General features: G+C 39.6%; 1 protein-coding gene across 1 annotated transcript in view; it reads left to right on the forward strand.

Moving 5' to 3' along the window:
- The first annotated feature begins 4,802 nt into the window (after positions 1–4,802).
- zcchc9 (zinc finger, CCHC domain containing 9) overlaps positions 4,803–27,359 on the forward strand; it is a 42,363-nt gene continuing 19,806 nt past the window's right edge. Inside the window, exons 1-4 of the mRNA XM_043708462.2 lie at positions 4,803–5,013; positions 7,008–7,410; positions 16,603–16,756; positions 20,708–20,800. Coding sequence (XP_043564397.1) covers positions 7,018–7,410; positions 16,603–16,756; positions 20,708–20,800 — 640 coding nt within the window. The 5' untranslated portion in view covers positions 4,803–5,013; positions 7,008–7,017. The remainder of the gene's footprint in view (positions 5,014–7,007; positions 7,411–16,602; positions 16,757–20,707; positions 20,801–27,359) is intronic.

A 27,359-nucleotide genomic window follows, 5' to 3' on the forward strand; every position in this document is an offset into this window, starting at 1 on the left:
TGTCAGGAATCATATAGGGCAGTAGCAGACTAACCATACTTACCCGATGTACAATGGCTTTATAAGACTTTTATTTCTATTTAATCCTTATCAGTGATTTTGCCTTTGTTTATTTCATTTCCTGGAACCCTTGCTTTTCTCCCTATTTATTTCCCTGATTCTGGAACAATGATTTTTCTTCTGTTAATTCCCTAGTCCTGGAACAGTCAGTGATTTCCTCTGTGATAATTCACTCTGCCTGATTATTGTGCAAGAGTCAATATTTTCTTTCTGTTTATTACCTGTTCCAGGAAGAGTCAATGATTTTCCCTCTGTTTATTCCCTCTTTATGGAAGTTAGTAATTTCTTCCATATTAATTTGCTGTTTCTGGAACACAATAAATTTCTGTCTGGCTACTCACTTATTCTGGAGGAGTAAATTATTATCTCCCTGTTAATTCCCTATTCTTCCAACAACCAATTATTTCCTTGCTGTTAATAATTTCCACCTTGTTAATTCCCTGTTCCTGAAAGAGTCAGTCATTTTAATGCTGTTGATTTTCTGCACCTGGAACGCAATGATTTTCTTCCTGTTTATTCCTTGTTTTTGGAAGAGTAAATCATTTAACCCTGTTTACCTCCACTTCCTCGAGCAGTTATTTATTTTCTTCCTGTTTATTCCCTGTTCTTCAGAGTCTGATATTTTCCCCCTTTTATTCCTTGAACTTGCAACAGTCAGTGATTTTTCCCTCCATTTATTCCTGGAAGATGCAATAATTTCCTCCCAGTTAATGTACTGTTCCTCGGTCGATGATTTTCTCACTCTTACTTTCTGTTCTTGCAACAACCATTGATTCTTTTCTCCGTTAATTCCATATTGCCTAAAGTCAGAGACATTCTCTCTTTTTATTCCTTGTTTCTGGGACCGTCAATCATTTTCTCTCTTTAAATTCCCTGTACCTGTAAGAGTCTGTGATTTCCTCCCAGTTGGTTTCTTGTTCCTAGAACAGTCAGCGATTTTTCTTCAGGTTTTTTCCATGCTCCTGGATGTAGAAAGTGAATGCACTACAGCCAGGTTTGTGGAGGATGACACAAAGAGTTTGCAGAAGGATATAGACAGATTAAGTAAATGGAAAATATGACCTGTTAGAGTCAATATAATATGGAAAACAATGAGGTTATGCACTTGGTCATTAGAGCTGAACATTATTTAAATGGAAATACTGTAGAAAGCTCCAGCACAGCGGGATTTGGAAGTCCTCGTTGGTAAGTCTGAAACAAACTGGCTTAAAAGGTCAGTAGGTAATAGGGAAAGCAAATGGATGCTGTCCTTTATTTTATAGGGAGTGGAGTATAAAAATAGTGAAGTCTTGCTAAAACAACATTAGACATTAGTAAGACCACAGATGGAATCTAAGGAAAGGCAAGATGGAGGCTGTCCAGAGAAGGCTCACGAGGTTGGTAATAGCTATGGAGTGACTGGATCATGAGGAGAGGTTGAGCAAATTGGGCTGTACTCATTAAAGTTTATAAGCATGAGTGGTGACCTCATTGAAACGTACACGTCTCTTAGGGTACATGAGGTTAGATGCGGAAAGGTTGTTTCCACTTGTGAAAGAGTCTGAGACCAGAGGGCATAATCTCAGAATAAGGAGACACTACTTTATGACAGAGATGAAGAGGAAATTCCTCTTTCAGAGGGCTGTCAATCCATGGAGTTCTTTACCACAGAATGCAGTAGAGTTTGGGTCATTGAGTATAGTCAAGGCTGAGATAGTTAGATTTTTAATCAGTTAAGGAATCAAGGCTTATGGAGAAAGACTGGAAAATGGAGTTGAGGATAATCAGATCAGCCATGATCTAATTGAATAGATTTGATGGGTTGAATGGCCTACTTCTGCTCCTTTATTCTCTAGTCTTATGGTCTCAATCAGTGATTTTCTCCCTGTTTATTCCCTGTTCCAGCAAGACTTGGTGATTTTCCCTGTTTATTCCCTGTTGCTGGAAGAGTCAGCGAGTTCCTCCCTGTTAATCTGCTATTTCTTCAAGAGTCATCTAAATTCTCCCTTTTATTCCCTGCTCCTAGAATAGTCAGTGATCTTCAACCTGTTAATTCCCTGTTTCTATAACTGTCAGTGATGTCTTCCTTATTATTTCTCAATGCCTGGAACATTCATTGGTTTCCCTCTGTTCACTCCTTTTTCCTGGAAGTATCAGTGATGCTGATTCCTAGATTACCCAGTGGTTTTCTCTCTCCATATTACCTGTTTCTGCAGCAGTCAGTGACTAGCTTTCTGTTCATATCCTGGTCCAGTAAGAGTCTCAGATTTCTTTCCTTTTTATTCCCTGATCCTGTGTCAGTGATTTTCTTCCTGTTCATTTTCTGTTCCAAAAACAGTCAGTAATTTCCCTATGTTTATTCCCTGTTTCCAGAGCAGTTTGATTTTCTCCATTCTATTTCTCTATTCCTGTATGAGGCAGTGAATTTATCTGCTAAGTCCCTGTTCCTGGAACTATCAGTGGTTTTCTCGGTGTTGATTCCCTGTTCATGGAACAGTCACTATTTTTTTTCCTGTGTTGTTTCTCCTGGTACTGGAACAGTCAGTGGTTTGCCCTCTATTAGTTGCCTTTTCCTGGAAGAGTCAGGATTTTACGACAGTTATTTCTTGTTCCTGAAACTGTCAGTGATTTTCTCCTTTTTTATTCCCTGATCTTGGAATTGTCAGTAACTTACTCTCTTGTTTATTGCCTAATAGAAAAATTGGAACCGATTATAGAAAACAGAACCAGAAGTAGGCCATTCAGCCCTTCAAGCCCTTTCAGCCATTCAATATGATCTGTACCCTGTTCTGGCTTTTGCCCCCTTTAATATCCTTTAGTCCGACGGAACATATCTATCTCCTTCACAAAAATATTCAATGTGTTGGCCTCAACCACCTTCTGGGACATAGAATTCGAAAAGCTCATCACTCTTTGGGTGAAGAAATTACTCCTCATCTCAGTCCTAAATGGCCTACTCCATATCTTCAGCGTGTAACCACTGTTTCTAGACTTGCCAGGCTTTTGGGAACACAGGCGACACTATGGTACTGCTGCTTCACAATGCCAAGGACACCGGTTCAATTTCATCCTTGGGTAACTGTGAGCCGTTTGCACATTCTCCCTGTGCCTGCGTAAGTTTCTGCCAGGTGCTCTGGTTTCCTCCCACAGTCCAGAGATGTGCACATTAGGTGGATTGGCCATGATAAATTGCCCCATAGTGGTTAGAGATGTGTAGGCTACATGAATTAGCCATGGGGAATGCAGGAATATGGGAATAGTGTGGGGGAGTGGGTCTGGTGGGATGCTCATTCGAGGGTTGGTGAGGACTCAATGGGCCGAAATGACTTCTATCTGCACTGAAGAGATTCAATTAGGCTAACATTTACCCAGCCTACTCCTGTTACAACTGTATAGGATTCTATGAGACACTCCCCTTCTTCTAAACTCCAGTGAATATACTCCAAATTACTCTAGTGTTTGTTCAAATGCCAATCCTGCAGTCCTAAAAATAAATCTGGTAAACCTTTAACACAAATAGAAAGTACTGGAGAAACTCAGCAGGTCTGGCAGCATCTGTAGAGAGAAAACCAGAGTTAACATTTCAAGTCCAGTGACCCTTCATCAGTCTAGGAAATGTGTTGCTGGAAAAGCGCAGCAAGTCAGGCAGCATCTAGGGAACAGGAGAATCGACGTTTCGGGCATTAGCCCTTCTTCATGGCTAATGCCCGAAACGTCTATTCTCCTGTTCCCTAGATGCTGCCTGACCTGCTGTGCTTTTCCAGCAACACATTTCCATCTCTGATCTCCAGCATCTGCAGACCTCACTTTTTCCCTTCATCAGTCTAGTCAGCCTTTGTTGAAATCTCAATATAGCCTGAATATCTTTCCGTAGACAAGAAGACCAGAACACAACAGTTCTTGTTCCTCTGTCATTACATTCCTGTTTTATTCCTCGTGTTCTGTGTGAGTCAATTATTTCCTTCCTGTTAATTCCACGGACCTCAAAGAATCATGGTTGGAAAGGTCAGCGGTTTTTTTAGATTAGATTCCCTACAGTGTGGAAACAGGCACTTTGGCACAACCAGTCCACACCGACCCTCTGAAGAGTAACCCACACAGACCCATTTCTCTCTGACTAATGCACCTAACACTATGAGCAACTTTGCATGGCCAGTTCACCTGACCTGCACATAGAGTCATAGAGATGTACAGCATGGAAACAGACCCTTTGGTCCAACCCGTCCATGCCGACCAGATATCCCAACCCAATCTAGTCTGACCTGCCAGCACTCGGCCCATATCCCTCTTTGGACTGTGGGAGGAAACTGGAGCAGACACGGGGAGAATGTGCAAACTCCACACAGACAGTCGCCCAAGGCTGGAATCAAACCTGGGAGACTGATGCCGTGAGGCAGCGGTGCTAACCACTGAGCCACCATGCCACCCCAATCTGTAAATTCCCCGTTTCTTTACCAACCAGTGATTTCCTTCTATTGCTTCCCTATACTTGTAACAGTTAATGCTATTTCCCTCTGCTCAAATATCAGTGATGTTCTCCCTGTTAATTTCCCATTTCTGAACAAACAGTGATGTTTCTCCCTGTTAATTTTGGGTGGAGGCGACACAGTGATCTTTCCCTTTGATTTCCCTGACCCTGGATGCTGTGGTTCACTGGGATTTGGGGCAGTCAGGGGTAGGAACCTTTCTGGTGCACTCCGGGAGCGCACGGCTCGGTTTGATCGTCACACCGGAAGTACGGTTCTAGGTAAGATGCCGGTTCGGATGGGGTTGTGCGAGTCGGTGCTGGAGACGGGGCTTGGTCTTTGCACTCTCCCCGCCGCCCCACTCCCATCCCTCACCCTCTCCCTGCAGGACCCTCCCGAAGGGGACAGGAGACCCTGACTCCCTCCTCCCCGCCATCGCCAGCTCCTGCTATCACCCGGCCCGGCCTGGACTGAGACTGGGACTGGGCAGGTCACATCTACGGCCAGGGTAATGACCACTTCGACCATGAACACACCAGCAACATCTGGGGGATCGCCTTTTTAACCAGATCAACCATGGCATCAGTGTGGCTTCAAAACCAAAAACAGTTACCCTGCAAATGATTCGGAGATGCCGGTGTTGGACTGGGGTGTACAAAGTTAAAAATCACACAACACCAGGTTGTAGTCCAACAGGTTTAATTGGAAGCACACAGTGACAAATGACCCTTTGATGAGTAACTATAATTTGTACATGTGTGCTTCCAGTTAAATCTGTTGGACTATAACCTGGTGTTGTGATTTTTAACTCTGCAAATGAGCAGCTCATTGTGTAACATCAGAACTAGGCATGAGTTTAGAGAAAGAAAAGACCCACTGTTACCCTTTGTATGACATAAACTTCAATTTTGGGCATCCCTGATAAGCATGGCAAAGGTTTTTTTTGGCTATGTCCCTTTATACTCGGTTGGAAGTCACACGACACCAGGTTATAGGTCGACAGGTTTATTTGAAATCGCAAGTTTTCGGACCGTAGCCACTTCATCAGCCTCTTCACCTTCTGATTTTGTTCACCCCAGTTCGGTACCGGCACCTACACGTCCTTTATACTTTGTATGTGTTTCACAGGCTGTATTCATACTGTTTTGGATGATGTGCTCATTAATTGGCACATTTGTTTTAAAATCATACAGTGCTGTAGAAAGTTATTGGGGTCACCTTGCCTTTTCCAGCCTTTTCAATGAGCCATCCAAACAGCCCAATTCTATTTTTCTTTCTCCAAACCCCTATGCATGTTCCCTATGTTCTCAAATCTAATCAACTATGTTTATAAATGGAATTGAAGTGCCTTGTCCCTGACGAAGAGGCAGTGACAAAAGACCATTTGATGAGTAACTATAATTTGTACTTGTGTTTGCCTAACTGCACTTTAATTTATCCCCCTACCTAAGGTAAGATGCATTTGCCATTAAGGGAGTGCAGCAAAGATTCACTAGGCTAATACTGGAGATAAGAGGACTGTCATATGAGAAAAGATTGGTTCAACTCGGCCTGTATTTACTAGATTTTAAAAGAATGAGGGGGATTCTAGTTGAAAGGTATGAAATTCTACTAGGACTGAAGAGACTACATACAGGCAGGACTTTTCCACCTGTTGGAGGACTGGGAGTGTTCACCGTTCAGGATATGGGATAGGCATTTAGGACCATGATAAGGAAACAGTTCTTCACTCAGACAGTATTTAACCTGTGGATTTCTGTGGAGAGAGTATCAGTGCATGTATTCCAGAAAGAAATTCTTTAATTTTGAGGTATTAAAAGTATAAAAGATATGGTGAGAAAGTAGGAATATGGCATTGACTTGAAGAATCAGCCATAATCATGTTGAAGGGCATAGTAGACTTGACAGACTGAACAGCTTTATTCCTGATGAAGGGCTTTTTCCCAAAACGTCAATTACTGCTCCTCGGATGCTGCCTGAACTGCTGTGCTCTTCCAGCACCACTAATCCAGAATCTGGTTTCCAGCATCTGCAGTCATTGTTTTTACCTTGACAGACTGAACAGCCTATTCCTTTTCTTAATTCCTATGTTTGTAAAATACTTTTGGACATTTTGGGAAGACAATTATCCTTTCATATCTTTTTCCTTGCTCTTCTGAAATCAGTGTTAATGAACGTCAAACTTCATTGTCTCATTCATGTAGCCATTCTGAGCCTAGGCAGTATCGGCAAACAGATGAATCATGGGAACATCACTTGACGCTGCAGGTGGTTTGTCGTTCTCAGATAGTTCCAATTATTACCAAAGAATTTGAGTGGAACTTGACAAGGATAAACCTTTGAGATGCTTATTTTCCAGAAATCCATGCTCAAGGCCTTTTTATTGTGACTGAATAAATCAAACTTCTGTTTGTATCATTCTCTTACACAATATAAATGTTAGGCTAAGATTTTATGTATTGTAGTTTTCATTAAACCTTCTCTTACTCTGCATTGTCATAGAAAGAAAACAATGACACGTTGGGCTCGTGCTAACAACATCCATAAAAAGAAGGTCCTGGAAGCCACACCATGGAGTCAGTTGAAACAGAATGATGGTAGAGACCCCAGTAAGACAATAGTGAAAAACAGTCGGGGTGAAAAGCAGCAAGCCAAGGATGGGAGAATTCCAAACAAATCAAAACGGAAGGAAAGTGAATGGTATCATATCAAAGAAGAATATCACAGTGAAGATGTTAATGGGTTTATGGATTACCTGAAAGAAACAGGTCAGGTTCTCCACAAAGGAACATTGGTGGCAGCAGACAGTGAGAAGTTAAAAGTTGATGCAGCATTATCTCTAAAGAAGGACCAGAGACGGGAGCACAGAAGATTGAAGAGGCAAATGCAAAAGAAAAATGCCATGGTAATTTTTAAATGTAGTTGAGCCATCATGATACCTAATACCCTAAATATTTATCCAGAGCAATATTTAAAGTAAACGAATTATGACAACTCAAAAATATAGTTTAACCTTACATGTTCGGCTAACCTTTGTCCAATGGAAATTCTCATGTAGGTGAGAATAATGTGCCATTTAATCATAATAACTGCATTAGGATATAAAATATGATTCACACGTGTGAAATAATCACTATTGGATAAAAATGATATTTTACTTTTATCCTGTAAGAATTACCTTTTAAATGTTGAAAAAAAATTTTTCACAGTTTTGGTAGTGCCTCATTAAGTTTGCAGAAATTGAACATAATGCAAATTTGCCAACCTGAAAGCTTATTTAGGTGCAAAGTAGTTGTTGCTTATGGTAAAACATAATGCACAGGTTCACAGTTATCAGTATGTTATATTGAGTGTGCTCAAACTAAAACCAGGAGCTCCTGCCAAATGCAAACCCATATTGTGCCAGTTGGTAGTTTAGAAGAAAACGATCGATGATCGATCTCTAATATGTGTTAGAGTTTGATTGCTTCTAAAGTCTTGACTATCAGAAAAAAAAACTGAAGGATATAAGAAGCTATAAATGAACTAAAATAGTTCATGACTTCTAAGCTGAACAATTTAAGTCACTCACCTTTATGACTTGTGTCTGAAATTCCTGCCTTCTGTAATAACATCTTGACTAGACCTCAAACGACAAATAATTAAAATCCTACAAAATGTATTTTCCAATCAATTCTGATACCTACAAGCAGGTCTTGCACTGGTGAACATGCCAACAATCTGCATTGGCATCCTGCATATAAGCATATCAAGTCAGGATATTTGTGAATAGAATTATTCAAGTCATTAAGAAAATGGCGAAATAAACTGCAAGAAAAAATATAAAATCATCAAATTTTGAGACACATTAGTTTTCCTCAGAAATAGAAAAATAGCCGTGCCTATAATGCAGGATACCACCAAGGCTGAAGTCGGAGATGAGGAGATAATTTCAGTTTAGCAATTGTGATTTGTTACAAGCAGACCCCTGGCAGTCTAACTGCTAAGTCCCAGGGTGAGAAGGGATGAACTACTCACCTCCCTGTCTGAGTTCCCCCTCACCTTGGTTTGTCACAACAAGGTTAATAAAAAAAATCCTTCCTTGTGAATAATTTTCTCCAAGACTCAAATGAACTTATATTTTAAAAGAAGCCAATTTAATCAGACTTTCTTGTATTAACAAAGAGTGAGCTTATTAATTACTAAATACCAGAAGAATTAGTAACACAACACATGTACAATCAAATGAGATGAGTACAAAATGATAAAAGTTTAAAAAACAAATAGGAATCAATCTATGAATTGCACATTACAGTGGACTGGTAGCATTAGGATTTGCAGTTATACAGTCATTTTCACAATCCTTAGTTTTGCAGAGTGGTTGAGATTTGTAATTTTGATTTCTTTTGACCATAATTAAATTCCATTGTTCATGATGAGAGAGTCACTATGAACACCATTTAGTTGCGCTATTGTCATTTAGCTGTTAGCTGGCTGGGATAGAAAAAAAGTGTAAAAGGCTTAGAGACAATGGAATTCTTAAAATGTATCCATTAGAGCTTTTTAAGCCAGCACGGGGGAAGTCCTATGAGAGAGGGAGCAATGTTGCACCTAATGTAAGGGAATAAAGTTGGGTAAGTGGTAGATGTGTCAATGGTGAAAACATGTTGGTGATGGTGACCATAACTCAGTAATATTTAAGGCAGTCATGAAAAGGACAAAGATGGACCAGAAGTAAAGGTTGTAAATTTGTGACAGGCTGATTTTTGGATAATAAGACAGGTTCTTGCCAAAGTGAACTGGGCACAGCTAATTGTTGGAAAATCTACAACGGAGAAGTAGAAGACTTTGAAAAAGGAAATAGTGAGAGTATAAGGCCAATATGTTCCTATAAAGCTGAAGCGTGGGACCAGCATATTCAGAGAACCTTGGATTTAAAAGAATGTGCAGGATTGGACAAGCAGAAAAAGAAAAGATTATGGTAGATACCAACTGAAAGGCAATATAAATACAGAAATAAGGGAGGGGCATAGTGATATACTTGAACAAATTCCAACTGAAACAGAGGAAGTATTAACATTTTTAACTGTCTTAAATTTGGATAAATTCCCAGGGCTGGAGAAGATGTATTCCAAGCTGTTGTGAAAAGCAAAGGAGGAGATTGTCGGGGTTCTGACATTAATTTTCAAATCATCTCTGGACATGGGAAAGGTTCCAGAGAACTGAAGGGCAGTTAATGGGTTACATTGTTCATAGAATCTGGTAGGGTTAAACCAGTGAGTCTAACATCAGTGGCAGGGAACCCTTTGGAAAAAGTTCAGAGGATTGACTTCATCTTCATTGAAAGATTAACCAAGAATATTCAGCGTGTCATTGTCAAGGGGGAGATCATGTCTGACAGGTTGCATTGAATTTTTTTTGAGGAGGTGGTGAGGTGTGTGGATGAGTATTGTGCATATGCTGAAGTCTACATGGACTTCAGTAAGGCTTTTGTCAAGCTGTCACATGGGCAATCGTCAGCAGATAAAACCCATTGGATCCAAAGCAGTTTGGCACATTGAATCCAAAATTAGCTGAGTGGCTGTAGGGCAGAGGGTGATGGTCAGAGGTTATTTTAGTGATTGGAAACCTGTGTCCAGTGGTGTACTGTAGGATTTGGTGCTGAGTCCTTTACTGTATATGGCATATGGTAATTATTTAGACACAAATATAGGAGGTTTGATCAGTGAGTTTGCAGATGATGCACAAATTGATGTGGTAATTAGCAAGGATGAAAGCCTTGGACAACAGGGAATATTGATAGGCTTTTCACCTGCCTTTCAGTCTGTATTCAACAACAGACTCAAACTACAACCCAGACTTCAAGGCACTGGCAGATAATGTATACTCTCATGTGTAATGCTGAGAATTACTGAGTTCAGGACAAAATTAATAATTATGTACGTTTGGTTTTAAATTAATATAGCACTAAATCAAACTATTTATTCGATATTTTCTTGGTGATAGGACCTGTGATGCACTTAAATTGAAAAGTGATCTTCTGCTTAAATAGATTGGAAACCACTGCCTCAGAGTGAAAAACATTTCTCCTCGTGATAATCCTAAATAAGACTAATATGAATCATGGCAGTGCAGAAGAGGTCCATTCAGTCCCACCACCAAAAAACTGCTGTAAATCAACACTAGTCCCACTGACCAGCACTTGGCCCATAGTCTTGAATGTTATGGCATTTCAACTGCTCATTCAAGTACTTTTTTTTATTGAAAGAGTTTTTTTATAAAATTACAAAAAAATTACATTACAACATCAACAAGCCGAGAGAAAAAACATTGCTCTATATGTATATAACAGCAAAAGAGGGAAAAAAAACCTACAACATAAACAAAACACAACTATACTCTTGTGAAAAATAGGCAGATCAATAAAGGTAATAAATAAAACAAAGATCAATAAATAAAACAGCTCAGCACAACAAAACATTAGCTCCCGACCTCCGAGAGCCCTAAGTGTTACACAAATGTATTCGAAATTCTTCCTTCAAGGACATCACGTAGACTAGATCAGACCATTCTTGGCTACACAAAAGCCCCAGTTAAAATGTCAGATAAATCTACATCCAAATAGTCCAGAAACAGCTACCATAGCCTCTAAAAATTTTCAGTTTCCCGGTGTACCATATTCGTAAAAGGGACATGAGGAATACATTCCGTAAGCCTATGTCAACCCGACAGACCAGGGCGGGGGGGTTTCAGAGATCCAACACATTAGAATATTTTTCCTTGCACAGAAAGCAAGAGTATTAATTTTTTTTTTCTCATGAGCATCCAGAGAGAGTATATTGGGGCGGCCCAGGAGGAGAGAGATACAATCCATCTTAACATTGACCCCAAAGACTCTCTCGATAACTCCTGCCGCAGCATTCCATTATATACGGAGGTTACGGCAAGACCACAACCAATGACCAAATGAACCCCATGCAAAATCTTTAGCTGCATGGTATAGGTGCTATTACAGATCAAAATCTTCCTTGCATTTTCGCAAATGGCCCCCCATGTGTCCATAGAGATCTCAACCCCTAATTCTCCTTTCTAGAGCCCAGACCCCCCTTCCCCACAACCCCTGAGGCAACCGAAACTTAGCTTGATAAGAGCTTGCCTACGGCACCAAATAAAGAAGCTAAACCATCCATTAAATCTCTGGGATGTTTGCTTAGGAAACATTAAGGGAAGCATTTGTATAGGATATAACAAGTGGGGGTGAACATTCATTTTGATAAGAGCTACCTGGCCTAGCCAGAATACTGGAAACGCCTCCCGTCGCTGAAGATCTTACTTAATCCTGTCAAACGAATGGGAAAGATTGGCTGTAAGCAACTGATCAAAGGCAGGAATAATAAAGATGCCTAAATAAAGAAAACCCTCGTGTGACCATTTAACGGGGAACTGTAATTCGTCCCCCAACTCAAATGCTCTCCTAAGAACCGTCCTCACCCCCCCCCCCTCCATAGTTATAGCTTCCAATTTTGAGAAATTAATCTTATAACCCGAAAAGGAACCAAATGAATTGATGCATTGTATCAGATGAGATACAGAGACCACTGGGTTCAACAGGAAAACAAGAGCATCATCTGCATATAGTGAGATCTTATGTGATTTAGATCCTACCTTTGGGGCGGCTATATTAGGATCTCTATGGATTGCCTCTGCCAGTGGCACAATCACCAATGTGAAAAGTAATGGCGAGAAGGGACAACCTTGCTGTCTGCCCCTATAAATATTAAATTTACTAGACTTCACACCATTGCTGAGAACTGTCACCAGAGGATCAGATTTGTGTGATTTAGAGAAAAACGTAAAGTCCCTACCCGTGGGATGGAGATGCCTCCAGACATCTACCAATCCCAATTTCGCACATCAATCCACTAATTGTTTAGATTGTTGAGGGGCCCCTCGGCATTCTATCCACCGCGGGATAAGGCAATTAAAGTCTTGCCCCCTATAATAATGTGCCATGGCGCAACAGCCATCAAGTTGGAGAATGTGTCTATCAAAAAATTAAGGGCATGCACTAGGGGACAATAAACATTCAAGATACTGTACTCTTCTCCATGTATTGAGGCCTTGTGAATGATAAAGCGCCCATACTCATCTTTAATTTGCTGTAGCACCTTAAATGAAAGGTTCTTCCTAATGAGTGTGGCCATACTGTGCTTCTAGAATTGAAGGAAGAGATGTGCATCCAACCAAATCCACCCTGTTGCAATTTCAAATCTTCTTTATCTTTAAGATGAGTCTCCTATAAAAGGGCAATGTTCACCCTCTCCTTTCTAAGACTGGAAAACACCTTTTTTCCTTTAAATCAGCGAATGGATCCCTCTGACATTCCAGGTACACCATTTGAGGACATAATTAGCCATGACTCTCTATAACATCATTTAATATCTAAAAAGGAAGAACTCGAAATAACAACTGCTGAGTGTAAACAAAAAAAATCACAAAACCTAAAAGTTACATAAGCTATGCATCTGACACCCTAATAACTACATATACAAAAAAACCAAATACAACACTTAAGAAGGGGCTCTACCCCTGCCCACAGGGAGCACTTGCATATCCCAAAAACACCTTCATATCTCTTTCCAGCTTGAGCCGCATCCCTGACTCTGGCCAAAGGAAAGGAGAAAAATAAAATAAACTCTTAACAAGGAAATTAAAAGTAGAACTCTACCCATCCTCAAGCATACATTATCACTTACTATTATCAGAAAAAAAGGGTTCAGCAACATCTTAAAAAATAAAGGAAAAAAGAAACACTATTATCCACTTACTTTACGTTATCGGTCTATTTTAAAGTGTCCAAAAAAATTGTTCACTTTCCGAGGAGTCAAAAGAACGCACAGGCCCATCATACATAAAGCGAAGCACTGCTGGGTACCTTGGAGAATACTGGATACCAAGGTCTGTCAATTTTCCAAGTACTTTATTTAAAGATTGTAAAGTTTCCTGCCTCACCTACCTTCCCAGATATTGCATTACAGATTCCCACTACTTTCTAGGTGTAAAATGCCTTTCACATTAAAATAACACCCCTTTATTATTGATCTTTTAACTAAGGGGAACAGCAGCTTTCTATCCACCTTGTCCATGCTGCTTATACTCTTATACTGCTCAATAAGATCCCCTCTAAGCCTTCTCTACTCCAAAAATAAACCTGAGCTTATTCAGCCTCCCTTCATAGCTAAACTGCTTCATCTCAGGCAATATCCTTGAAAATCTCTTCAACACCCCCTTGCAGTGCAGTCACACCATTCCTATAGTGCAGTGACCAGTACTGCAGCTGTGGCTAACCAATGTCCTGGGCAGTTCCGGCATGATCTCCCTGCATTTGTAACTTATACCGTGACTGATAAAGTGTCTCCTATGGCTTCTTCACAAACCTATTAACCCATCCTGCAGAAGATAGGATGGGGGTGAGGGTGGGGGAAGGGGCAAGGAGTAAATAGTAGTTGGAGATAGAGCCCAAAGAGAGCCGGGAACAGTTGGACAGACAAAGTGGATAACAATCAGCCTGGGAGAATGAAGTTATTTGTGGATACACAGCCCACCTTTGCATTAAACTAACGTTTTCCTAGTTACCATCAGCTCTGAGGAAGGGATACTGAACCCAAAACGCTAACTCTGATTTCTCTCCACAGATGCTGCCAGACGTGCTGAGCCTTTCCAGCAACTTCTGATTTTGTTTCTGATTTTCAACATCCACAATTTTTTCGTTTTCTACTCTCAAAGCCTCGTTTGAAGATCCTTACAATATATTATATCTCCTTAGGCAGTAACTGATCCTTAATAATGTAACATCACCACCTCTTTTACACCCATCCCTATCCTGCTTGAAGATCCTAAGCTCCAGAATGTAGAGTTGCCAGTCTTTACCGTCCCTCAACCATGTCCCTGTGTTAGCAACAACATTATAATTCATGTTTTAAAACTTGCATCAATTCACTACATTTATAATTCTTTACTTTCTGTACATGAAAGTCTGATTGGCAGTCCTTAGCACATTGTTAAAACCTGCATATACTGATGAGTTTCAAGCTTAACTCTTGCAGTTTGATGGGCATGCAGTTGGACGTGTCAATGAAACTGTCCTAAAAATCATGTGAAGGTTAAGTCCAAGGCATCATTTTTGCAAATCATATCTAACTTGGAAATCACAAATGTTGGAAAGCAAATTGTGGCAATTTGCAATTCATGGAGTGTCTTTTTCTCATGACAAATTGTTGGCTGCTTTGAATATTAATAACTGTGTTCCTACAGACCTCATTACTCTTTTCAGCGGCTCTGGCTCAGTGTTTCACACAGATGTTCTGTCCTTGCAGCTACAGATCAATGTTACTTTGATTGGCATGGATGAAAATAACTCAATCCTCAACACATTTTTGTTTTCTTTGCTTTAGCTGAGCTTTGGCATACTCCCTGTCATTCCCGTGTTTTGAAGTTAGTATCTGAGGTTATAACTATAAGGAGAAGCAAATCTAACTGGAGCTTTTAACTGTATAAGAGCAAAACTGAGTGGAGATCTTTGCAAATTATGGCAGATTTAATAGAGAAGATGTTTCCATGTGTGGAGGAGCCCAAAACCAGGGAACATAAATATTGAAAAGTCACTAATAAATCCAATAGGTTAATGAGAAATATCTGCATCATAAAGTATTGAGAACATGAAAATACCACTGCAGTCATTTACAGGGAAACTAGATAGGTACCTAAGGGAGAAAGGAAAGGCAGGATATATTAATGAGGTTAGATGATGTAGGGCATGAACAGGCATAAACATAGGCAGCGATCACTTGGGCTGAATGACTGATTTCTGTAAATTATGTTTATTAACATTTTCTTGCCTGCAGCCTTTTGTGGGCCTTTTTCTTAAGTAGGTAGTGATTTCACCTTCGAAACTACTGGTACTATCATCTTGGGTCAAAATTTAAATGGTCGTCACCTTTAAATTTCCATCCATTTGCAGCTATTTTAGGATATACACTTAAAGACTCATATTTCTCTAGCTATTGCAAATGACAATTGTTGCAATTTAAAAACAATTCAATACTTTTATATATTAGCCCGCCTCAAATTTGACTGCTTAACCTTTGTACAGCTTGCTTTTTTTAAAACAAATATGAACACTGTTGCACATAACCAATGAGGAGTAGCTGCCCAATGCTAGAATCATAGAGATGTACAGCACGGAAACAGACCCTTCGATCCAACTTGTCCATGCCGATCAAATATCCTAATTAATCTAGTCCCACTTGCCAGCACTTGGCCCATAAACTCTCAACCCCTCCTATTCATATACCCATCCAGATTCCTTTTAAATGTTACAATTGTACCAACTTTCACCACTTCCTCTGGCAGGTCATTCCATACACGTACCACCCTCTGTGTGAAAAAGTTGCCCCTTAGGTCCCTTTTAAATCTTTCCCCTCTCACCTTAAACCTATGCCCTCTAGTTCTGGACTCCCCCACCCCTGGGAAAAGACTTTGTCTATTTATCCTATCCGTGCCCCTCATGATTTTATAAACCTCTATAAGGTCACCCCTTAGCCTCCGACGCTCCAGGGAAAACAGCCCCAGCCTAATCAGCCTCTCCCTATAGTTCAAACCCTCCGACCCTGGCAACATCCTTGTAAATCTTTAAGCAATTAGACATAAATCCAAGAGCACGGTCATGGATACTATCGAAATAAATTATAGAACTTATTGCAGGATATATAGAATTTCTTGACTTCAACTACACTTGCCCCTAAATTTCCCGATATGATGAAATTAGTAGGTGGGGAACCCTGAGCTCATACTAGTATTCTATTTCTTTGGGATATTAAATTAATTTTTTGAGATTTGGACAATGGTAGCATTTGTTTTCCATCCCTAATTTGCTCTTGGATTAGTAGCTTGCTAGGCCATTTGAGAGGGAATACTCAATTTAGCCTGCTCAATAAATAAGAGATATTGTAATTATTTTAATTGAGTTTACCAATAGGATGTTATGTCAAACTATATTGTACTTGTGCAGTTGAATAAAACATCTGAATATTTCTGTTTTCCTCCTTCCATTGGAAAGATATGTTTCCACTGCAAAAAAACAGGACATGGAATGGACCAGTGTCCAGAAATGGACAGAGATGACAAAGAGAGTGGAAATGGTATCTGTTACCGATGTGGTTCCACAGAACATGAGATCCGCAAATGCAGAGCAAAGGTTGACCCTGCTTTAGGTAAAAAATGTCTTGTAGATGACTTTATTCCATAATAACTGTAATGTTCATTATAAAGAAACAACCCTTTTGAAACAACTTTACTTTTTTCTGAGTACCTAGTGCACTGCTTTAACAGAATAACCAAGTCCGTCTGTCTTGTTAATCTGGAGAGCTGTTATTTAGTCAGTGGACAGCCCTGTATACCAGCAACAACTTTTTTTTGTGGCTAGTAGAATAATTGAGTCACATCACCAGAATAAAATGCTGGCTGACTAAGTAGATCACAGACGTGTTCAGTCGATATTTCCAATTGGCCTGTTTGGAAATGTTATCATATACCTCTGGAGCAGGTGGGACTTTAACCAGGCCACCTGATTCAGCATTAGAGAACTACCACTGCACCACAAGAGCCTTCAGCTTTGTTCTGTTGGAAGAATAATTGATCATTTGATCCAGCTGAACCGTTTTTCACTGAGGTACCTTACTGACATGCATTTTGTGGTATGTTTACTGTCCCATCCCTGCACAAGAAGGTATTGGGTATTAGTCTTTGTGCTAATCAAAGTAATTTAATATGCCCTGGATTATTTTAAGCCATGATCTATTTGTAGTTCCCCTTGACAGCAATTACATGATGATAATGTTAGTGGACTAGTTTTCCATAGCATCATGTTAATATGCTGGGGATATGGGTTAAAATCCCACCTTAGCAGATGGTAAAATTCAAACACGGTCAATTATTATAAAAATCCATTTGGTTCTCTAATATCCTTTAAGGGAGGAAGTCTGCTATCTTCACCTGGTTTGTCTTACAAGTGATTCCAGACCCACAGTAATGTAGTTGAATCTTAACTGCCTTCTGGGCATTTAAGGGATGGGTAATAAATGCTAGCCTAGTCAATGATGCTCACATCCCATGAAGGAATTATAAGAAAAATGTAGACAGCATGTTGAACTCCTGTGAATATTTAACTTGCAACAAAAATTTGACATTACTAGAGTAACAGAAGTAGACATAAAATAGCAAATTTGCAACAGCTTTCCTTTCCCTATGTTTCCTCCTCATCTCTTAAGCATTGACTCATTCTAGAATAAATGTCCTTGGGTACTAGTTATTATGTTGTGTTTTACCCCGGCAGTTAATTTTTACCTCAGCAATAGTGCAGGCCTAGATGGCCATGGAAGAGTATCAGAATCAAACCAAACCTGTCAACATCCAGTGTTGACATACGGATCCAAAGGGCTCCAATGGATAGTGATCAGGAACTGAAATGCTGGTGGTTAAATCCCAGTCTGTGAAGGAGATTCTGAGCCCAATTAGCCCAATTTACTATGCAAAGAAAGATTAACGTATTTTAGCAAAACATTCAGGCTTGGGCTTATAAGTGGGCAGTAACATTTGTGCCACACAGGTTCCATGCAATAACCATCTCCAACAAGAGAGAATTTAGCCAAGTCTCCTTGACTCTTAATGGCATTACTATAGAAAGCATGCAATCTTGAATTATCCCAGTTTAGTTTGGCAACTGTTCTGCCCGAGACTGCGAAAAATTACTGAGAGTTATGAACACAGCCAATTCCATCATGAAAATTAGCTTTTTTTCCATTGACTCTGTCCACACTTCTCACTGCCTTGGGAAAGCTGCCAACATAATTAAAGACCCCTCCCACCCTGGTTATACTCTTTCATCCTCTTCCATTGGGCAGAAGATACAAAAGTTTGAAAACATGTACCAGCAGATTTAAGAACAGCTTCTTCCCTGCTGTTATCAGACTTATCAATGGACCTTTCATTTATGAGGGTTGAACCTTCTCTGTAGTTGTAACACCATATTCTGCATTTTGTTCCGTTAACCTGATATACTTAAATAAGATATGATTTGTCTGGTTAACACAGAAAACAAAGTTTTGCACTGTATCTCAGTACATGTGACAATAATAAATTAAATTTGCAACATTTAACTATTTGGGGTTTATTAATTGAGCAGAAATTGAACTGTACCAGCAGTCAGTGGCTGGGAACTCTCTGTTGGCAACTCACCTGCTGACTCCCTAAAGTCTGTCCACCATCTAAATGACACGAGCCAAGAGTGTGATGGAATCTTCTCCATTTAACGGGATAAATGCAGCTCCAACCACACTCAAGAAGCTTGACACCATTCAGAACAAAGTAGCCCATTTGATTGCTATCCCACCATCACGTTAAATATGCACTCCCTCTATCACTGAAGCACAGTGGTAGCAGTGTGTACCAGACATGAGATGCACTGCAGTAATTCATCAAGACTCCTACAACATCAACGTCCAAATACCAATCTCTACCACTGAAATGGACAGGAACAGTAGTGGTGTTGGAACACCTGAAAGTTCCCTTACAAGCCACATAACATCCTGACTTGAAGTTATAACATTACCAGTATAGGGGATGGCATAATAAGTGTATTATCGCTACATTATTAATCCAGAAGCTCAACTAAGTTGAGGACTCAGTTGTGAATTTGTGTTCTGGAATTAAGAATCTACTGATGATCACAAAATAATTGCCAATTGTTGGAAAACTCATCTGGTTCATTAATGTCCTTCAGGGAAGGAAATCTGCCATCCTCACCTGGTCTGGCCTAGATCTGACTCCAGAACCACAGCAATGTGATTGACTCTTAACTGCCCTCTGAAATGGTCTAGCAAGCAAATCAGTTCAAAGGCAACTCAGGATGGGCGATAAATGCTGGCCAACAAGTGATGCCCACATCCCACAAGTGAATTTTAAAAGTCCTAGGATCCATTCTAGGCACCACATGGTCTGAAGTAGTACATGAAGATTTCTCACCACCACCTTCTCAAGGACAGTTCTGAATGGGCAGTCGATGCTGGCCCAGTCGGTGATGTCCACATCCCCCGAAAGAATAAGAAAAAGAGAATGGTTACTGAGCTTGAGACACTCTGGGTTACATATTTATTTGAAGGCTTCTATTACCAATTGATCCATCGTGTCAAGTATGCAATTGAAAGAGTTGAAGATTCTTGAATTATTCAGAACAGCAGTGACTGTAGTCTGTAAATTTCTGGGAAACAAATTGATAGAAAGTAGCTAATTGACACTAATTAGTAAGTTTGTAGGGCTGTAAATTTAGCTTATGTGTGTAATGAAATGCCATTCTGGTGCCAAAGGAAGTACTTTGCTGACTAGAATATTGTGGAGAGTAACGCGGAGTGAGCTGTTTATTGCCCTGACTCTGGTGTTACTGACTTGTGAATACTTTATCCTGCAAACAAGAAGCAAATGTGTTCCATTCTCTGCATTGAAATGTACAAATGAAAATTAAATTGATTGATAATTTCTTTTGTTAATTGTTGATGTGAGGTGAATACATCTTGTCTAAACACAGTAAATACAAAGCTGATACTTTCTAAATCTAATACTCCAAAATTGTTTCTGTTTTTTTCAGATCCACATGAATGTAGCAGATTTTGTTTCTCTGTATTTTTTTTTGTGCTCATCAAGGTAAAGGGTGGCAAAGCTGAGCAGCAAAATTCATTTGAAAAAAATGTTTTCCAAAATTTGTATCAAATATTCCTGACTCAGTTATAATATCTAGATTTTAAAAAACTGCTCTTTACCTAAACAAGGCAGTTTCCTTCAATTCAAAATCTAAGTAGAATGCACCTTCTTCGCCACTGTGACTTTGTTTTTACTCCCAGCCAATTCATAGCTTCTCTACGTGAGAGTGAGTTAGTTTGTGGGTAGTGCTGCTATGTGGGCTGACATTCCATAGGAAATTTATTGAAATTGTTTTCATGAGCTATCAATTACAAAGAGAGAGGGTTCTCTTCTATAACGCTGTCATATTCAAGCCCGAAGGTGATTGGACAGATTGCTAACTCACTTAACTACTATGTTCCTTGTTCTAATGCATTTCTGAAATCATTTATTAAAGTTGCTGATAAAATTTCATTGCTTGATTTTTACAGGAGAATTTCCATTTGCAAAATGTTTTATTTGTGGTGAAATGGGACATCTTTCAAGATCCTGCCCAGATAACCCAAAAGGACTATATGCAGATGGTAAGTATGTGCATTTTAAAAATTAATATTTACATTGCACCACATCTGCTGTTTAACTTAAATTTTCAGAATGAAAGTTTGTTTCATGCTTTAGTAAGTGGCAAATGCAGGTTACGACACAGTAAACACTTGTAATCTTTAATGCTTGTAATCTTTCTCCTTGTGGAATGGGCCAGACCTTCAGAATGTGGTCCCCATGCTGAAGCATGCTTCCTGCTCTATCATTTGGATATTCACCACCTCTTTATTAAGTCTTATCAATTTCTCAAGGGCCACTCTTGCTGGAACACAGTGGACCATGAAGATAGTTGGAATATAAAACTGAAATCTGACACTGATTCTTGATTCCAGTTGTTAAGCAAATGCTACGCATCTCCCACTAAAGGAGCAAAGATTTACTGGATTGATAATTACATTAATGCTGTAGACATTATGTTTGGGAATAATAGGGAATCCCATGGCGTTCTGCAGAAATATACTTAGTAGGCGATAGGAAATCTGCAAAGGACAACTGATAAAGAGAAAACAAACCTCAGCTTCATAAAGTCATAACCTACTTCATTTATAACTTCCATAATTAATTTCTATAAATTTGTCTCAAAAATGTTGAACTGTATACTGTTTATGCATATTTAATTTTGTTTTTAAAATGCATTTGCTAGTAGAGATTTTTCCCCTTCCTGTTGTGGCATGAGTCAATGATAAGAAATGTAAGGAAATACAAAGGAAATGGAAAATATCAGAGAGAAAATTATTTGCAGTTTTCCCCTTGAGCTTTAAATTGTGACTTCAGAGTCTTGCTGTTCAGTTCTAACTAACTTATTTACTTGCATTTGTACCTTACCAATACCACACAACCTACACTTATTAGTAAAGTTCTTCTCCTTCCCAAGAAACTAGATGGCTTAAAAGATACCTGGTAGCTGCAGCTTTTTAATTTCTTGTTCCAGCTATCATTTAACACTGTCTTCAGTATTACAGCTCTACATTCAACATGGACAACATTGTCCATTCACAAGAGTCAGAATCAGCATACCACCAGCCTCACCAGACCTTTATGCTCGCTCTTGGTCCAACTCAAGATACCATTTCATGACTTCAGCCATCTACTTTGCATTCTAGAAGACCTCCAACTTCCAATGCATCTTATGGCTGTTAGTTTGCTTTCTTAGCAGTCAGCAAACATACTTTCTGGAATTGCTAGAATTATCCTTACAATCTTTCTTGAACAAGGCCATAATGTTTGCAATTTACCATTGATCTGGTACCTTCCCCAAGTCCAGGGCAGTGCCACCACAACTTCTAGCCTCACGTCTTTTAAAAACTTTGGAAACTTCTCATTTGATCCCGTTGGCTTGTCAACTTTAAGTAGAAACAGTCTGTTCGAAATTTCTGCCTTGTTAGTTTTGAACTCTTTTATTGACAAAGTTTCCTTATGTGTCACCAGAACCCAGGTATCATCCTCCTCTTTTGTAAAGACAAATGTTCATTTCCACCTCCTTTGTGATCCAGGGACTCTCCATTTGTTAGTCCTACTTTTTCTATTAGAGGAAGAATACTTGAACTGTACTTAAATCATCTGCCCCTTGAAGGTGGCTCATTATTCAATTACTGATTTTTCTACCACCCCCTTGTTCCAGTCAATCCTGCCCAGTTCTGTTCTTGCCTCATCGAAGTCAGCGCTCCGCCAACTGATTTTTCGTACTCTGGATTGTTACATGTCATTGTCCACCACCATCCTGAACCTAATGATGCAATGATTAGTATTTCCTAAACCTTACCCTGCCCTTGATCACTTGGCCAATCTCATTTCCAAGGACCAGATTCAACAATACATTCTTTCTTGTTGGACTGGGTACACTTCTATAGGAAGCTCTCTTAAATATATTCTAGGAATCCTCATTGCTCACTATGTCTTGTGCTATCAGTATCCCAGTCTACAGTTGGGGAATTAAAGTTCCCCGGCTGGATTTTACATACAGGGGCTGTTGATGTGGCTTCTTGTGGAAGTCAGCTGGAAAAAGTACAGACCCCCCTCTCCACCATCCCATCCACCACCACCTCTGGGTCCCTGACAACAAAGCAAGGAGGTGAGCTTTCCTTTCTACGCCAGAATGTTCCAGCAACACCATGTGAGGGCCAATTCCTGATTTGTGTGGTGGACAGGTAGTTGTTATGGTGCCAATAGCATAAATACAGCAGTGTACGGCAATGGTGAATACTTACACTCTCCTGCCGCACAATTTTATGAGAAGGATACCAAAAAGCTGGTTGCATGATTGATGAGGTTAAGAGCAGAAAAGTGCCACTATTGCTCTGAGCTGTAGTGGGCTGGGTTCCACGAATCCTGTTCACAAAGCCATGACAAATGCAAAGAGGAGCATTTCGCTCTTGATGTTCATCCTTTAATGGTTTTTTGCTAGAGAGTCAAACAACGTATAATATTCCTTTTATGAGCAGGATTTAAGTTCTCAAAATGTAGTTTTACCCTGCAGCTGACAGATAAATTTGTTATTAAGATGGCAAGTTTAAATCACTGTTTTTGGGTTCAGGGCTTCCTTTATAATTTATTAATGTTACCAGCAGCTCATTCTAGTTGTTCATACCTACTGGTTTGATCGTCCACTCCTGGTCTTTTTTGCCTGGCTTCCCATTCACCAATTTTCTCGATGAAGAGTGTGAAACAATCAGTGCACTCATTAAAATCAAATTTCTCACTTGCTGCAGTGCCTTGATAGTGACTAATGGAATAACTCTCTAGAAGGCAGGAAATGATATTCAAATACGTGGGTTGACTCTACAATGCACCACTGACACTGTGCAATAACACAGTTAGTGCCTAGATGATGGAAGCCAAAAAGGGGGAGTAAGAGCAGCTGGCACAGAGTGAAAGAGAGGAGGCTGACTCTCAGATTGTATTTTACACTGAAAAACAACTACAGCATTCTCAATGAAAGCAACAATCAGAGACTATATTGCAATACAGGAGCTTAATAATGAATAGACTGATATTAAAATTATAACTAATAATACTTCGCATTACAGTTGAGATCGCCACCTGTCGATCAGATAGATACATTTCATACAAGCTCTGTCTGCTTTGTTATTTTGCCATACTGCCTGGTGTGACTTGACTGTGTTAGATTAAAGCAGGACCGCATGTTGCCAAAATTCACGTTTAGGTGAACAGCAAAAACCGAAAGAGTGACACAGAACCAGCAATTTTATAGCTCAGAAGGAAGCTATTTGTGCCAACCTTCTCAGACAGTATCCACTAATCCCTTTCTTCTCCTCTTTACCCATCACCCCTCTTTTTTTTTAATGAGAACCAAAGTTGGAGAAGTATATTCTTTCTCTATAGTCTTTTCTCTTCACTTGTCACAATGTACCTTTGAATGTTAACCAGTTGGCAATATGACAATTGATATACTTCATCTATATTAGGTTCAGAATAAAAAGATCCATCAACAGATTTTGTTACATGACAAAACTATTGATTTATTATAAAATGAGACTTATTTCACAAAGGTGCAAATTTCATGAATGCAGAAAATATGAAACTATAATTTTTATATTCGTCTTGTAAATAACTCAACACATGCTTGTACCTGTTAAAGGAAAAATAGAGAAACTTTCTCTGCAGCAATTACCCTTTTTAGAATAAATGTAGCCAAGTGGTTAATTTTCTAAGGAAAAAAAGATAAGATCTAAAATACTCCAATGGCTTTTGGTCTGGTTTCTGCTACATGTCGATGCTTCCTTGGGCATATTTGGTTGGTCCTGGGATGTCTTCAGATGCAGTTCAGTCAGGAGATGTTAAGATTGTAAGAAGTTTACATGTGTGAAATATGAGGGAACTAGTATAATTTCTCTCAGTTCGTGGATGACATAAATCTGGGTGGCAGGGTGGACAGTGAGGAGAATGCAGAATGCTTCAGTGTGATTTGGATAAGTTGAGTGAGTGAAAAAATGTATGGCAGATGAAGTATAATGTAGATCAATGTTATCCATTATAGTAGGAAAAACAGGATGGCAGGTTATAATCTGAATGGCAATAGATCGGGTGAGGGTGAAGTGCAACCAGACCTGAGTGCCCTTGTACATCAGTCGCTGAAAGTACCTATTATAATACATATGTCCTCACATCAGGCCACTGGCTGTTTCTTTTGTGACATCAAATTTGTTGCTGTACATCTTATTCAGGCTAGATTCCTCCTCCTCCTATTTTTATTAGTTTTCTCTGAATACAAAATTCTCTTGCTGCAGCACAATTATTTGGCAAGTTAGCAAACTTTAGTACTTTTAGCTTGAAAGAAGATTTGTGCAAACATTGTTTTAATGGAGGACCTATTTCAGTTCTTCACTTTCCATACCTTTGCCAGTGTTCTAGCTTCACAACACAGCTCTTATCAACTATTTAATCCTATTCACTGACTTAAGTTATGAGGCAAGAGATGCAGGGGTGAAAAATTGAGGCTAATTAATTTTCACATACAGTATTGTGTTTGAAAGAGGAGGTTGAATTATTTGTTGAGTATAAGCAAACACATGATATTCGGTGCTGAAAAATGAGGTTATCTTATATTTTGTGATCTATGGCAGTAAACCAATCCTAGAGATTTTATCAGAAACATTTATCAAGTTAAAATTGAACACTGAGCCACACACACATTTAAAGCTTGGTCAAAACATACAATTTAAGAAACAAACTAATTGAGAGGTGGAGAAGTTTATGGTGACAATTCTAATGTTTACAGACCTGGCAACTATTGAAGTGATTCAAATGTGAGATGTTTAAGAGGTGAGAATTAGAGGTGCATCAAGATCTTGGAATGTTACAAGGCTGGAGAAAGTATAGATGTGCGCGGAGGGGAGAGGGGAGGCAGACAGACCATGGAGAGATTAAAAATTAAGATGCCAATAAATATTAAACCATTGCCAGCTGGAAGCCAAAGCTGGTAAGAGAATGGTTGAAGAGACAATAGCATTTGATACAAGTTAGGATACAAAGAGCAGACTTTTGGATCAACTCAAGGTTGTGAGGGAACAAAGTGGGAGGCCAGCCAGAAAATCAACAGGTAACAAAGGCGCAGCTGAGGCATTTGGCAGCAACTAAGCTAATGTGGGAGTAGGAGATCTATGAGGATACAGAGAGAGAGGTAGGTGGCTAGGGTCTGATGTTAGAAGCTCAGCTCAGGGTCAATAGAATGCTGAGATTATGAACAGGCTGGTTCACCCTCAGGTGATGTCAATGTTGAAGAACAGTCAGTGGTTTGGGAGCTGTGTTTGTGGCAAGGACTAAACACAATGCCTTCTGTGCAAAGATGGCTATCAGGTTGCAGAGATTTAATTATGGGACCCTGGGAAGGATAACCAGGATGTGGAAACCAGTTTCATGTTCAAGGACTGTGCTAAGGAAAGGGAGTTGCTGGTTATAAGGACAGAGCTTCCTTCCTGATCTGATAGTAAGTGTCCCACAGAAGACCTCCCCAGAGGCATGCATGGTCCCTGCTTAATGTCACCTTCCACTTTCTCAAGTGGCATGTCTTCTACCAGAGTCCATCTGATTAGTTCCAAAAATTGCCTTAATCTAGGCTGATCTAGAGTTGCTGATCCAGGGACACCTACTGTCCCAAATATGGCCATTCTTCACATGGAGCAATAGCCACAATCTCAGGTAACTGATAACTTGAATCATACTAAATTTAGCCATGGCTTTCAGGGTAGGTGGAGGTAAATTTGTTCCTAACTTGCTGCCAGGCCTATGCCTCCACATGAAATCCTGGCCTTTAAAACCAAAGAAGGAAAAGCCCCATCTGCTGTGAGAAATTGTGGTTTAGGGTCTTTGGAGATGCTGGCCAAACTAATTTCCCCTCGGTTATTATATCGAGCAGAGAGGGGATTGTATCCCATCTGACTTGATAACATTCAAGATCAGCTCCCATGAATAAAAACAAAATGTCATAGATTTGAAGGTACTCAGTGTCTGCTAATCACTGAAATTATAGTTGCTTTGCTAATCATTTCTTAATCTTTAGAAAACTCCATCATCATTGGCAGCTCAGAATAATTCACCACAGCAGCTAAAATGGTTGTGAAGTAGATAATAAGGGTAGAAATAAAAAGTATGTAGTTATGTAACCTGGATCGAATAGGATTTCTGTCTGAGATTTAAACACATAATAAAATTTAGTTCAAATGTATTACTGAGTAAAGTCTAAGTGGTTCGTCACAGGAAGAGAGAAAGATCGGGAAGGTAATTACTCTAAGCTGTTCCCTCATCTCCTAGCCGGCAACAATGGAGCACAAGCAATGCATTTCCTTCTCCAGCAGTCCTCTGATTTAAGACATTTCTTGCAATTTTGCTTATCAGGGATAATTTACCACTAAGTTCCCAAAAAACAGGTAATAGTTTATATGCAAGTGAATAGGCAGTCATTCGTTAATTTAAAATGAATGTATTAACTTTGCTCTCAATGTTCTCTGTTCCAGTGCAAATGGTACCAGTACTTTCAGGCTTCCTTCATAATTTAATTTTCTCAGTTCTCATAGCAACCTG

Source organism: Chiloscyllium plagiosum, unplaced genomic scaffold (assembly GCF_037043375.1).
Source record: "Chiloscyllium plagiosum isolate Xiang-an unplaced genomic scaffold, Cpla_swu_hap1 HiC_scaffold_2, whole genome shotgun sequence".
NCBI lineage: Eukaryota > Metazoa > Chordata > Chondrichthyes > Orectolobiformes > Hemiscylliidae > Chiloscyllium > Chiloscyllium plagiosum.